Genomic DNA, 15751 nt, shown 5'->3' on the forward strand with positions numbered 1-15751 from the left:
TGAAAATGCTTTTCTTATCAGTTAAAAACATGAAAAGGGGAGAGGAGAGGATCTACAAGATATTTATTATGAAAATATTCTTTTGTAAGCAAGTAGCAGCTTGGGTGTTTGACAGAAGGGGAAATCCCAGTGTTTGGGACTTTATAACTTTGAGATGAGAAACTTAATTTTGTCTTTCACTGGAGACAACTCAAACTGGGGAGATAACATGACAATTTTGAGATTCATATTTTATTTACAAGCAAATAAAGAATGTCTCTTGTAAACTCTAATTTGGGCTGAGAAGAGCAATATAAAGAAGTAGTTGCTGGCTCCATAGTGATTGGTGAAAGGAGTCCATCCCACTGTTCTTTTAAATAATGACTTTGTTATTAAATAGAAAAAAAAAGCCACATGATTTCTTCATGTTGTATATATGTGAAAGAATTCAAAAGAAAAATGTCTTTTCAAAATTCTCCAGTCTCTAGTTAAATGTGTGAAGTGGCTAGAATACCACATTCATTCAGTGATAGCCCCTGTTCCCCAAAAGAAGTAGCCTCTGAGCAGAAGACTTAATACTCATCAAGAGTGTCTGCTCGAGGAATGGAGAGACCTCGATCCTTAAGAGCCTGAACCTTCAGCTTCTCGGCTTCCAGCTTGGTCTGCTGTTCTACCCTTTGTTCTTCTAGGATTTCTTCAATAGACACTTGCTGGAGGGGTGTGTCACTTTCCTTTTCCAAGTCCTACAAAACAAGCAGGTTTGAAAAACTTCAACTGATGACCAAGAATAGAAAACATTACAGATCTAAAGGCAATGGATCCCTATGTGAGGCTTCCGTTATTTTTCATAATGGCTAACAAGGCCTTCTCCTAGAGACAGATAAATTTTACAAATAATGGCTGGCAACACTACTATAGAATACATACTTACAGGAATGTGGTAACAGAAATCAGTAAAAGTGTATAACAAAGCTTAAGGTGGTCTGAAGTCTTACATTAGCCAAGGACTACTATCTCTCCAACTCCAGAGACTCCAAAGACAAATTCCTGAGGCTAAGATGGCTTTAGATAAGTTTTGTATTTTTACATTATCAAAGTCAGCTTAATGTCTAGGGGTTGTTGCTCAATAAGAAGCACTCCTCTCCCTCAAAGGCAAAAAAACTGTTCCTCTGTTGCATTAACTAGGAGTCTTTAAATTATAACACAAGACTCATTTCCCCTCTATGGCAAGAAGTCTTCTAGAGAAAACCTCAGCAGACTGGTTAGATTACTAAGCCTATCTGGGCCCAATATATTTCTCTATTTTAATTAAAAATTATTTTGCTTGCTAAAAAAATTTTCCTCTCATTTCAAAAATACATGCTCATTGTATGAAATTTAGAAAACAATTAGAAAAAAGATTTTTTAAAAATTACCCATAATTCCAGTATGGAGGGATAACATTTTGGTGACTATCCTTCCAATTTTTCCATGTATATATTTTCAAAAAAACTCACAATGAAAATATTGACTGTAATTTTTTTCACTTAATATGGCACCATATACCATAATAAGCTTAATATTTTTATTTTTTTAACATCTCATCAACATTTGATAACCAATCTTGTAATGCAGAATCTTGCTATAAAAGTATCTCACTATCCCAGATTTATTCAGTTCATTCTCTTTAAAATGAACTATAAGTATTATTCTGTGTTTTTGAAACTGGAAAGCCTATACGAACGGGGTATTCTTATTTTTTATCCTCTTCTCTTTCGGTGATAAAATTCTGGGAAGCATTAACACATACACAAACTCTTCAGATGTTCCAATCTATCACTGGATATTAATCTTCATACGTTACCAAAGCCTCAGAACCCACAGGCTGTGACATTATCAAATGGAGGACTCTCATCAGAGAGGTTAGAATGAAAGCCACAGAGATCACATAAACAAACCCTGCCTTGGGTCAAATGTTAACTGCACCCAGCAAAACCTTTGTTATCAAGTGTAACCTGCCCTCACAACCCACAGGTAGCAGCTGAAAGGAAGATCACATTCTTAGCTCAGTGTTCTGCCTCTTGACTTTTCAGTATATTACTTATGCAGCTATTCATGTAGTTATGATGCTGCTTCCCAACAATCAGTCTTGTTACTTAAGACTGTGTTCATCACCATCCTTGAGGCAGAATCCAGGGACTTCTTAAGCAATAGAATGTTTATACAATCCAGATGGTTTCTGGGTATGAGTTTCCCTATGGTTGGCACTTAATTTCTTCCAACTGACTATTGATTCATATAACTATGTAAACATTCCTGAACCATATTTCTTTGGTGGAACCACTGTAAAATTCTGCAGCATCCAAACCATAATATAGAAATAAAAGTACTTTTCTCTACAAAAGGGCTCCAGGAAACAATGAATCTTCAAGAACAAATGCAAGTTCACGTCTTCTCACATACACATCTACATAGGGGCACATCTGTGCCACTATAATTGGCACAGAAAGCATTTCTATAATGTTCACTACTTTAAAACTGAAGCAGAGTATGTATAAATAATTTAACTTAAATCAAAATAATGTTTCCTCTTTAAAAATTATATTCAGAAAAGTATAAAAAAAGGAAAAAATAATCACCCATAATCCTGCTGTCCAGAGATCAGTTAGCTCCTCTTAATATACTGGCAAACCAGTTCACAGTCATTTATTACTCCTTCCTCCTAGCCCTGAGTAGTATAATGCTTTATTTCAACCTTTACATAATACAAGGCGATGACAATTTCTGTTTCATAAACATGCAAGAAATAATACACTGAAAGATCAACCACTAAAATATTTTAAAAATTAGAAAAAGGTAGTTCACATATTTCATAGCAGCACTTGGGCAGTATTGATTAGTCATTCCTAGCTGTTTCAACAGAAGGTCTCTACAACAATCTGACCCTGCAGAATTATCTCCTTACTTTCTCAAATGGCTTATTAAAAATAGCTATGGGGTGGCTCTATAGTGTAGTGGTCAGCATGTCTGCTTTACATGCAGAAGGACCTGGGTTCGCACCCCAGGTAGAGCCACAAACCATACCTTGGATGTGCCAGGCCCGGGGGGCGCGCCGATAGCGCATGGGAAGAAACACCCCGCCTTCAGAGATCCAGTTCTTAAGGGGAGATGGCAACATCCGTAGGTCAGGGGTGGAAGTGGGATGTGGGGGGGAATTAAAGAGGGGGAAAAAATTAAAAAAAAAAAAAAATAATAATAATAAAATAAAAAAATAGCTATGGACAAAACCACTCCACTCCAAAGATTTCTGAAAACCTGATTTAAGATATGTCTAGGTATTGGGAAACTTTATTAAAAACTTTAAAAACAAAATCGAAAATCAAGCAAATGTCAAAATTTTTTGTTCATTTTCCTGACAAACTCAATACTCAGAAGCAGTAGAATCAAATCAAAGGTTTTAAATGAGGTACTTTTCTTTTTAAGTAATGTTTCATGTAAAACATGAAATCAAATTTATTTTCTTTTAAAATGTCTGAGTTTTCCTAATAATTTTTTATATATATAGTTTTCTAACACTTTTGTATGTATATATGCAAATGTATGTGTATGTATATGTACATACACACACCCCTACAGTAACAGCACTTTATAACATTTAACTTTTCAACTGCCAGCTGTCTTCCTGGCACAGATACAAAGGGACCTCCTCCTTGGCTGTAAGCTAAGGATTCAAGTGAAGCTGGGCTCCACCGTCAGGAGAGTTCACTGAAAGGTTTCTCTGATAGCCACTCTTTGCTCTTCCCCACTTTAAAAATGTGGATATCACATTGTATATGCAATGCGTCTCCCCCCACCAAACATGGCTAATTAACTTTTTGTCATGAAAAACTACTTTAAATGACTGCAAAGTATTCCAATGTATATAAATCTTACTTTATTCAATTATTCTTCTTAAGTTTTTTAATTTTCTGATATTGAGATAGCAGAAATAATATATTAATGAATACATTTGTATGGGATGATATTTATTTTTTAAGATATCAGGTAAAATCAATGATATTTTGCTGCTTATAGAATCAAATCTTTAAAATGCCAAGAGGCACTGAAACAAAGTTATTTTCTGTAACTTTCCTAAACTAATTTGGTGGTTTTCTATGAAAAGCTGGGTGAAATGTGGAAAGTATATTTTTTCCTCTTGAAAAGACAAAGAGAAACTTAACTAGCACGATTACCAAGATTCATAGCAACTCAATAGTTTTCACTTACTATTTCTCCTAGTAGGACCACATTTTCGCCTCTGACCACAAAAATCCCTCGAGGAATATCACCGTATTTTTTGCCCACGTGAATACGCTCCACAGTCTGATGTAGCACTAAATTAGCTATAAGTGTATAGGGAAGAAATGAAAATATTTAGTTCAAACTATTGGATAAAGGTCCATAACTCAAGCAGTTATTTTGAGCAGAAAAGATTTGGCTGAATATGATTTCCAAACTTTTTAATTCTGGGAAAAGCTAAAATTTCAAACCTTCTCATATTTCATTAAGACACACCACTTAGGAGACTCAGAACAACTATAAACTGAGAGAGTATCTGGGATTATGTTGCACTAATACATGAATGATGGTGGGAAAAAGTTAAGAAAGTTAAACTTGTTTACCATTAACTGCTAATATCAACATGGCTCTAAGAAAATATAAACGAGTAGGGCACTTGGAAAACTCTAAATTAAACTGCAAAGATTAAAACTCTGGTTATTCAGAAAAAGGAAACAGTTTTTCTTTGTTGTGTGGATATGTGTGATGATTTACCAAAGATTTAACTTTGTTTCAGTACTTAGGATTCATTTAACCCAATAAAGGTGTCCATGAATTACAATACAGCAAAAACCTATTTTTTCACTTTGTCAGTAATATGAGAGTAAAGCCAGTATATATTACTTTTCCTTCTGATGAATTTGACATAAGATTTAGAAACCCAATCTGTTAAGAATATTTTTCTCCTTTCTATTGGTACCCTTTGTCTTATTTGAAGAAAAGCAGATATCTATGCTCTATAACTTCTCTTATCTTCTATAACTTCTTACGAGTGTTTCAGTTATGTTGTTTTTCCTCATGCCTAAATCCACTGACCTCGCAGATGTGCAACATATGTCGATATGAACTGAGAAGTTTCTTGAAACAGATGCAAATATAGATCTCTTTAGAAAAAATGCAGGATGCAAAGACAGAATCTTGTGTCTCATGTATCCCTAAGTGTAAATCTTGAGCTAATGTTGGGGTCCCTAAAAAGCTGCAGGAAATACCTTCTATCCAATATTCATTGGACAGGAAGGGATTACCTTCGGTGCAAGAATTGCTTTGAAGAGTAGTCACACCCAAGCCAATGTACAAATGAGCAGATTTTTCACAGGACTGAGTTTATGTCTATCATTTGGCTCCCTCTAATGGAGAAAATAAAAAAATAGTCCAAAACATTGTTATCATATGTTCTAGTGAAAACCAGTTTTAGAAACACAGCTTGTAAACATAAGTTTTTGAACCATCTAATCATAACTTAAGAAACAATGATATAATGACTCAAAACAGTATTCCCTTATGCCAGACACGTGAAAAAGTTGCAGACAAATTTCAATATGAAATAAAACAAAAATATAATGAACAGCTCTTATTATCCAAAGTATAAGAGAAATCCATAACTAATACATACCAAATTGATCGATGCTTCTCAAAAAGCCTATAAGTGTCCTTCCATCTCGAAGCAGGACCAAGTGCTTTTCTAGAAATAGGAAAAAAAATCTTTAAAAAATGAAAACTGTTAGCTTCAGTGAATTTACGGTAACAACAAAAATAAAGTTAATAGCAGTTTAAGCTCTACTATTTCTTCCAATGTATTTAAGGTGGTATTCACTGGGAAATTAGAAGGACCAAGGTAGCCTGGGGTTTAAAAAGTTAATGGTGAAAAAAATCAGAGTAGTGTGGCGGAGTGGAAAAAGGAGTGGGTGAATAGTCAAGAAGTCTGTCTGGCTCTAGATGCTGATGTCTGACAGTTAAACCCCCTGAGTGTCATGTCAGTTTCTATATCTGCAAATTGAGAAATTCAGTCTGGATTATCTTATGATCTTAGGTCTAGAATTACTTTCCTCTCAACTTTGAAGAGCTTCTATTCCACACTTTGGAATCAGGGGAAGTTTTAAATAAAAATACCTCAGACATGTAAAATGAGGATGATGATAATAAGCTAGAGCAAAGATTCAATAATACTTATTGAAAGCTATGTTCTGTTCTAGGGCCTAGATATAGTACAGAATAAGACTCAGAAAGTCACCAGCCTTGTGAACTTATATTCCTGGTGGAGGAAAGCAAACAAAACAAAATGACCTATTGTGATTAGTACAATGGAATAATAAGATAGTAGGATAGTATGATGAAGAGAGAAGAGGTGGCTAGGGAAAACCCCTCTGAAGAGGTGACTCTGATTCTGAATAAGCCAGTCACTGGAATAACTAGCAAAATTCATTCATTCGTTTCTTTAATGTCACACATAAAATACTTTCTAGATGCAGAACAGAGGGACAAGATTCTTCCCTGAAAAAATTTATAATTTTCCTTGGGCTATATTTAAGTACTGTAAGAAACCACATCGTAATTACATGAGACTGAGAGAAACTCTATCTAGCTAGAGGATATATTTGAGTTGGCCCTTGAAAGATAGATAATTTTTGGCCATGGGAAGAAGTGATGGGGAAGGGTAAGGGCAGGAAAATCTATAATTTAGGCAGGAGGGGAAAAAAGGGGCTATGTATCCATATGTTCGGTGAAAAGTTGAGAGTGTGAGGGAAATAACAGGAAATGAAGTCAGAAAAGAACTGGGAGCAGACTGAGTTTGGATTTGATTTTATAGGGGACAGTGAAAGAAACAGTGAAGACTGAACTGGCAAAAAGGGAGACCAGTTGAGGCTATTTCCAGAGTCTGAGACATGAAGAAGAGACCCGAACCAAGGTAGAGATGAGAAGGGAGAGGATGAGAGAACTAAGACTGCGAAGTTGTAAGTAATGGGATTTGTCAACTAATTGAGTTTATGTGGATAGACTCATAAGCGAAAGAGTGGGGTGCTACAGAGATGAGTTAAAGAGCATGTAGAAGAAACAAACTCAGGGTATTAGGTCATTAGCTGTTTGCAATTCTGAAGTGCTATCACAGCACTTATGTACAACTGTCAAGAGACAGTTGGAAATGTAAGACTGGAATGCCAAAGAGGTGAGAATTAGAGAGAGCAATTTTAGATAAGGCCACAAAGAGGAGAAACATTTATTAAATCCAGATCTCCTAGAGATTTAAAGAAAGAAGCAGATCAAAGATGGAGCCTATGAGACGATCTATTTTAGGGAACAATAAGAGTTGGAGAAGTAAGAAATTAGCAAGTACCAATACTGGAGAAATCAAGAGTACAGAATTAAGAATCCCATGCTAATAGTATCACAATGCTGCAGTGGGGAGGGGAAAACTCAGAAGAGTGCACTCGACTGATGCCTTTTAAGAATGCAGCTTTAGTAGTGCGTGGACAACAAAAACCAAATTTCAGGTGGTCTATGGCAGGCGGTCAGGAAGAGTCAAAATGGAGATGACTCAAGAGGTTTGGGGGTAAAGATATGAAAAAAGGGATTGGGAAACACAACTGAAAAAAATTGAGATGGACAGACAAGAACATAAATGAAAGGAAGGATTCAGGGGGAGAAAGATAGAAGGGATGAAAAAAAAGGATATTAATGGAAGAAGGTTCCAGAAGCAGTGGAAAGAAAGTATTAAAAGACAAGCTAAAAGGGAAGAATACTTCCTACTCAATGAGAGGATGGGTGAAAACACAGAAAGAATAAGGAAGGAGGAGGATAAGTATGTGTGGGCAGGCAGTGAAGGATGCATATGAAATGGTTTTGCACCTTTCAATAAAGGAAGGGGCTTGGAATCTATAAAAAGAGATTAGAAGGTTTGAGAACAAATACCATTTTTAATATAATGAAAGGATGTGTTAGGGACTCAAATAATTCAGATTTATAACAAGAGGGCATCCTCAGAAAACTAAAACTGAAGATTTCATTACACATTACAAATAGGCTTGTACAGTGGTTATTTATATGAATTTGATCCGATTTACACTACATTTCCCTTCAATAGCAAAATCACTAATTTGGATTTAAAAATGACTTTAGACAATAAAAAGAGAGTTTAATTATACACTCACTCTTTAATTTGCATATACTATAACTGCATAAATTGTAGTAACTTGTTTGGAACTGTGTGTAAACCATTTTGCAACAATCACAAATTAACGAGACATCGCACGATTAAAACGATTACAAAAATGTTGCTTGAGGAATAATTCACAGATGAGAGGTGGGCAAAAGGAAAGACAAGACAACTCTAAGTATCTCCTCTTTTGTACAGAACTGAGCTCTTCAGGACAATGATTAGGAGTAAGGGAGATCTTTTTAATAAAAGCAAAAAAAAATTGTCTTAAGGGGAAAAAAAAGTGTGAAGTGACTCAGTCTTTCCAGAAAAGTCAATACCTTGTCTGGCAGTGAACTTTACTACCATAACCTGGAAATGCTAAAGACCCTCACAGTAAAAGAATACTGCAAATGAATACACAGCATAAAGCCCGTGTTTACTGCCAATGAAGTCCTAAAGCTGCTGTCTTAATATTTTCATTTCTTGATGAACCCTTTAAGCGGTCTCATCCATCCACCAGTAACAACGTGATACTTCAGCTGCGTCCCTCGTATGCAGGAGAGAATTCTATAGCTTGTGGCTGACACGCCCGTGAACTGGTATTGTCTGCGAGGGGCGGGATAGCAGGCTAGGAGCTGGGCAAACGGTGTGTCCCGTGGCTCCTCCATTCCGTGGAAGATGTTAACGCTAAACGAGCAGAACTGTGTTAAAAACACACCGCCCCCTGTCCCAGGCCCCCTCGAAAGAGGCACCCTTCGCAAGGAAAGCTCTCACCCCGGACTTCACCCGAAGGAGATGAACTACTTACTGTCAATGTCCTCGATGAGACTGGCGGTGCCAGGCATATAATTCATTTTGAGCTGAGATAAGGCTGCAATGGGTAGTGAGGGTGGACCAGCGCGTCCAACACCTCCTCCCTCCTAACGTACCCGCCGCCTCCTCGGGACCGAGACAGGAACCCGAGCAAGGACCAGGAATCCTGCCCCGGCTTTCAGCCGCCGGGGCCTGCCGGAAACTCCTCCATGTTATCTCCACCCACTTCCGGTATCACGTGCCCGGCCTCGGGAAGGGGCGGGCCGTGGTGCGATCCGCGGCTACACTTTCTCCCTTCCTGAAGAGAGGAGAAAAGGAATCTAGATTGCATAGGTGGTGGGAAAATGTACTCTCTCTTTTAAGGAACATCGTGTCGCTCCTGGTCTTCCTGCTTCTTAGACCCCAGCGTTACTGATCTCCGTTCCTCAACTCTCAGGCACGACAGCCGAACGGGCGGAACCGGGCCTGGGATTGGCTGTTGTCGTCCGACCCCCTTCATTGTTGTCCATTCCCTATCGCTGGCATGAGCGTGCGCAATGGGCCGGCCGTGGGGGGCGGGAAGTGCCTCGGAGCAGGGAAGCCCATGTCGGCCTTAAGGCGCTCGGGCTACGGCCCCAGTGATGGTCCGTCTTATGGCCGCTACTACGGGCCTGGGGGTGGAGATGTGCCCGTGCACACACCTCCACCCTTATGTCCTCCTCGCCCTGAACCTCCTCACCCTCCCATTTCCTGGCGGGTGCGCGGCCCGGCTGAGACCACCTGGCCGGGAGAAGGCGGAGGAGGTGATGGCTATTATCACTCTGGAGGCACCTGGACAGAGCCGGGTCGACCTGGAGGAAGCCACCAGGTAAGCTTTGCGCCATCTGCCCAGGGGAGGTGGGAAGGTCTAATAGGGGGTTCTTTGGAGGTAAGGGCCATTGGGGTTGATATACCTCCGGAGTTCGTAATGGATCGGGTTTCATATTTGTTTTCCTTTTGGTTGGGGGGTGTTGTAGAGATACGACTGGGGTCGTGGGTGGGGTATGCTTGTGTTCTCTTTGCCCTCCTTTTCTGCTTCGACTATAATAAATGTTTATTACCATCAGAAGGGAAAAAAAAGATTCTGCGCTGACTTGCTAAGCTCATTAGAGAACGCGGAATCTCTCGCCTGGGAAGGATTTGGGGCTGAAGTGACCCGGCTCTGATTTTTGAGCTCTAACACAATTTATCCTGCGTGGCTTGTCAGGCCGGCTCTTCTCCAAGAAGGGAGGTGGCTGCAGCCCCCGCCGTCACTCAGCAACACCCCCCGCCCCCCCGCGGGGAAGGAACGTGAAAGAAGGGGGAGGCAATCTGGGCATTTAGCCGTTTGCCCCTAAAGCTTTGCCCGGGGTTGAATCACGAATTATCAGTGTTTTAAAGCACTTTTACATGGATTATTTTATTTAATCTTCACGGTGACTGTAACATAAATGTTTTTACGGCGTCCCTATTTTACGATTAAAGAACCGTTGGCTCTGAGAGGATAACTCACTTGGTCAATATAGTCGGACCTACAACATTTTATTTCTTGAATTCCTGCCAGAAATATGCAGTACTTCGTTTTATTAATGCAGTATTCATCGTAGAGAATTATCATTATAGGGTGGGGAGCACATCTCTCCTTTCCTTCAGGAATTATAACATCCTCATTGTTGGAAAATGTAGTGAAATTCCCATACGTTGCTAGTGGGGATGTGAAATGGTTCAGTGCTTTGGAAAATAGTTTGGCAGTTCCTCAACACGTTAAGCATAGAGTTAGCATATTACTCAGCAAGTTGGCTCTTAGATATATTCCCAAGGGAATTGAAAGTATGTTCACATAAAAACTGTACACACATATTCATAGCAGCGTTATTTATAATAGCCAAAAAGTGGAAATAACCCAAGTGTTCATCAACTGATGAATAGGTAAAGTATGGTATATTCATACAATGAAATTAGCCATAGAAAGGAATGAAGTATTGATATGTACATTCCAGCACATGGATGAACCTTGAAAACTTCACACTACATGAACAAAACCAGTGAAAAAGACCACATAGCATATGATTTCATTTACATGAAATGTCTAGAATATGCAAATCTGTAGAGACAAAGGTTAGTGGTTCCAGGGGCTGGGGGACTGAGGACGTTGGGAGTGATAAGTAAAGGGTATGGAGTTTCTTTTTGAGATGATGAAAATATTCTAGGATTAGTAATGATTTCATGACTTTGAATTTACTAAAAACTATTAAATTGTACACTTTAAAAGGGTGGGTTTTATGGTATGTTATGTCTTTAAAAAATTGTATGCGAAAATCATAGTGAAAGTTCCATATTTTCTGTCTAAATCTGGAGTAAGTAGCCTGTGGGACTTTAATCCCATGGTAGAGTAATGAAATGCTTGGCCTATAAGTAGGCAAACTAGACTGAAGATAAGTGAAGGGAAAAAGGAGAGGACCACTAAACTGATGACCTCTGCTTGGGCTTGCCGTATTACCCAAACAAAGGTGCGTTTTCAGGGTAAAGTTAGAGAAGTTAAGATTTTAGTAACGTGTAATTGTAAGGTATGGTTGGAGCATAGGCATGCACATAGAGTGAGTGGTGGTACTGGAGTAGTTGGAGATAAAGCTGGAATGTATAATAGGCATTTGTAGAGCATATCATGAGTTTATTTTTCAGGTTTCTGAAAGTTGAAAAGTATAGGATTATAATTTATGCAGCAATAGAAAGTTAATACAAAAATATACATATTGTCACAGATGTTACAACTGTTTTTTCCAAATTCATTGTTTTGTCTTTTAACTTTATCGTGGTTTGGACATACAAGTTTTACATTTTTATATAATCAAATATGTCAAACAAAAAAAGTATAGGAGATTTTTAAAACCTTAGTACTCAACAAGTGTGGTCCTTTGACCAGAGCTTCATTGTTGCTTGGAGGTTGTTAGAAATACAGACTCTCCTGCTCCAGACTTACTGCTGCAGTTTAATAACAACCCCCCATGTGATTTGTATGCATGTTTATGTTTGAAAAGCACTGCTTTATAGAATTTTGAGATGATGTTGCACTGAATCACTACAAAGACTTGACTCTATCTTTACATATTTAAATATGGCAGGAAAAAAATAGAAATCTGCTTCTTTCTGTTTTCTTTTTTCTTTACCTTGTTAACTATACTTACAGCACTGTAGTTTGATCCCTGAACTAGCAGCATCTGCATTACCTACAAGCTTGTTGGAAATGCAGTATCTCAGGCCTTGCCCCAGATTTAGCAAATCAGAATGTGCATTTTACTAAGATCCCTAGATAATTTACATGTTCTACCAGATCAAATCATAGATAGATAGATAGATAGATAGATAGGACACAGATGCTCTGAGATGGAAGCTAGAAGGCACAGATTAGATTATATCCTAATATACTCTCATATTGGTCATAGAAAGCAGCCCTGGTACAATGTCTGAGGCCAGTTCACAAGGATGTGAATACCAGGAGGCAGGGATTATTGGGAGTCATCTTGGAGGGGGATTACAAAGGCGAGGAACAGGGAGACTGACAGCTCAATTAGGCCCCCAGAGTAGTTCAGAAGAGAGGTAAAAAGGCATGCGTTTAGACAAGTTTTTATTCAACATTTTCAAACATACAGAAAAGTTGAAAGAATTGTGCAATGAATACCCATATATCCCCACCTAGGTTCTGTAATTAGTATTTATTATATTTGCTTTATCACATCTCTTATTTTTTGGATGTATTTCAAAAACAAGTTACTAGAGTTAATAGAGTTAAAAGATATTTTCAAAGGTGTATATCAATTGGAAGCAAGGGATGAAGGAGAAACAGAAGGTGATTGAGGTTTTAGTATTTGATAGGAATAAAAAGGAAGAGGAACAGGTTTTTATGGTTTAGTTTTTTACCAAAAGAACTAGCGATTTGTTAATAGAAGAGCTTTAAAATATATGAAATACAAATAGCTGGCAAGAGTTTATGTACTGCTTTTATTTCATTTCTGTTGGAATCCAGTTAGTCACAGTGGTTAGTCATGTGCCAAGCTCTGCATGCAATGTATGCGATTGATTAAAAAGAAGTTTGTGATTTTCCTGTTGTTGTTTTTAATGTCAAATTTTAGAGTCTTTGTGGCATCCAGGAGTTGTTGTCTGTGGGAACAAAACAATAGATGTAGGGGGGGTCAAGGGGGCTCATGGGGGCTGGAGATAATGAGTTGAGAGTCATCAGATATCAGCATAGATGAGTTACCAAACGGTACCTTTTCCTGGGGAGGTCTTTGGGAGTCTAGTATAGGCAACAGCTTAAAAGGATCCAAAAGAAGACAATGAGAGAATTCTCAGAAAGATAGTAGGAAAGTTGCGCAATGCAGACCAAGCAAGGATACAATTATTTTGCAGGTAAGTGATAGGAGAATTGAAAAGAAGCTGTAGGATTTGGTAATTAAAAAGGTATTGTTGATTTTCATGGTGGGAGTTTAAAATAGTGTTAAAGTAATGAGTGGGAGGTTTGGATGAGAAGATAGTGTAGACTGTACTTCCAGAAGTTAATAAATGAGAAAGTGGTCACTTGACTGGGAACCAGGATAGAGGGAAGAATTTTTAGGATTAGGTGGCTTGAGTATGTTTAGAAGCAGAGGAGAGTAACCTAGTAGACTGAGAAAAAAGATGTAAACAAAGGGTTGGCATATGGCTTGGGGAGAGGAAGATTAAGAAGTGAGGAAGAGTTGAGACACCTTCTCAAGCTTAAGGGGCATAGAGTAAGTTGAGTTCAAGGGGAGGGACACTGAGGAGTTTATAGCTCTTGGTGTCCTTTCTTGGTGAAGTAGGAGGTTAGGTCACTTGAGAGTAAAGGAAGCGAGATGCAGTAAGCTGGGAACTTGATATGGTAAATGTTTGAATCAGGTGCTGAGGAAAGGGGGAAATTGGAAATTGTTGAGAAGCATGGGAGACGTTTAAATGAAATTTAAAATAAATTTGTGATAATGGTCGAAACAGGTGCTTTCGATGGTCATAAAATGTTTTTTAGTGATTTTGGAATATATACCTATAAAAGTAATTTATACTGTACTTTTCTAATAATTTTTGTCTAATTCTTGTGAAAAATATACACCAATTTGTAAATGGAACTTAGGTAGTAGCAGCAGTAATCAGATTCCTCTGCTGATAGATTTGTTTGGGCTGGAATAATTTGTTTGGGCAGGTTGCTAAGTCACTTTATAAATTTAACCATATATCTACTTTTTACAAAACTTGTTAGTTCTAAGATAAATATGAAAGGAGTTGACTCCAGCCTTCATCTGAGATTTAGGCATTTCTTCTTCTCAGAAGAAAGTAAATAAATTTATTATCTTCTTACATAATTTTAATCATTTACTTTGCCACAAAACTTTAATTCACATTATTACCACTTGTGAAAACCATTTATCATCTCTAATTTACATCATCATTTATCACCTTTGTCTAGTTTCAGAAAACAAAAAATTTGGAAAGAGTTCGGCATGTGATAAAATTGGCAACTTGGTTTATAGAACAGAGATTAGCTTCAGCAGCTTCCTGGGAAACCAGATGCTATTTCATAGAATTAGTGTCATGTTAGGAGGTGTCATGAGCTGCAGACTTTCATTGTTACCAAGGATATTTTTAGATTTGTTCCCTTTTGTCTAAAAAGGGAGAAAAAAGTGAAGACAGTCTTTTTTATTAAGACTTAAAGAAATTAATAATCTTTGTCACTTCATTGAGGACTTTTTTTGTTTGTTTAAAATTATGGTATATTTATATACTATAAGGTTTACTTTTTTAAAGATATGGTTCTGTGAGTTTGACAGATGCATACAGTCATGTAACCACTACCACAGTCGAAGTATAGATGTTGATCCATCTTTAAAAAAAAAAAAAAGACTCCTAGGATAAGATGGATATTTAATTTTCATTCATCTCTAAACCCCATTAAAATTATTGAAAAGGAACCGTTTTTTATTTGTTTTTCAAAAAGTATCATTATGAGCTCATTTGCATAACATGTATGTATATATTCAATATTTTGAATGTGTTTCAGTCATAATTATTTTTATTGCTTAAATGATCCCATAGTATGCCAATGAGAGCCTCTTTTTGGCTTCTAAGTCCTTTTGACATGACCCATTGATTTTTGACAGCTTCTTTAATTACTGGTACAAGATGTGTCAGGCTCATTTTGTTTATATTCTGTCCCAGACATAAAATTAGCCATTCATTTAAGAAATCTTGATTAAAAAAAAAAAAAAACAGAGAATTATATTTAGTAGCTGTTTATGTCAGAATCCAGGTAGGAAAACAGAACCTACACTAGTTTTTTTAAAAGATAGATTTTGATTTAGGAAATTAGTTAAACGGACATTGGAAATCTGAAAAGACAAAAAAAGAAAATGGAAGTAACCTGGAGGATAGTAACTGCAGGAAACATCTACAACTCCTAAGGCTAGGAAATAAAGAGATGAGGTTAGGGTTATTGGAACCTTGAACAAATTTGGTTCCTAACAATATTAAGATATTTACAAATACTTGCAATAATCATCCTACAACAATATGTAAAATAAGTTCAAAGTAATGTCAGTTTCCGATTCTGGCATGACAGTGTGAGGAACTTTGTAGACCCAGTCTCCAGTTAAATGGGTGAAAATTATTTTTAAAAAGCAAAGTCTCTGGAAATGGTTCTAGGAACTATAGCAAACGAAGAAACATTCATTTTAGAAAATTTACTCATTT

At 37.4% G+C, this 15751-nt stretch overlaps 2 protein-coding genes across 2 annotated transcripts in view; one reads left to right on the forward strand and one right to left on the reverse strand.

Moving 5' to 3' along the window:
- Positions 1-209: 209 nt before the first annotated feature.
- On the reverse strand, positions 210-9225 carry LSM1 (LSM1 homolog, mRNA degradation associated). The gene is made up of 4 exons (XM_011372365.1): positions 8997-9225; positions 5669-5737; positions 4225-4340; positions 210-722 (listed from the first exon to the last, which is right to left on the reverse strand). Exons 1-4 carry the CDS (start codon positions 9040-9042, stop codon positions 552-554), a joined length of 402 nt encoding a protein of 133 aa, XP_011370667.1. The 5' UTR covers positions 9043-9225; the 3' UTR covers positions 210-551.
- A 129-nt stretch (positions 9226-9354) lies between these two features.
- DDHD2 (DDHD domain containing 2) overlaps positions 9355-15751 on the forward strand; it is a 73976-nt gene continuing 67579 nt past the window's right edge. The window contains exon 1 of the mRNA XM_023538514.1: positions 9355-9848. Coding sequence (XP_023394282.1) covers positions 9525-9848 — 324 coding nt within the window. The 5' untranslated portion in view covers positions 9355-9524. The remainder of the gene's footprint in view (positions 9849-15751) is intronic.

This window comes from Pteropus vampyrus, unplaced genomic scaffold (genome assembly GCF_000151845.1).
Source record: "Pteropus vampyrus isolate Shadow unplaced genomic scaffold, Pvam_2.0 Scaffold8, whole genome shotgun sequence".
In the NCBI taxonomy this organism is placed as follows: Eukaryota; Metazoa; Chordata; class Mammalia; order Chiroptera; family Pteropodidae; genus Pteropus; species Pteropus vampyrus.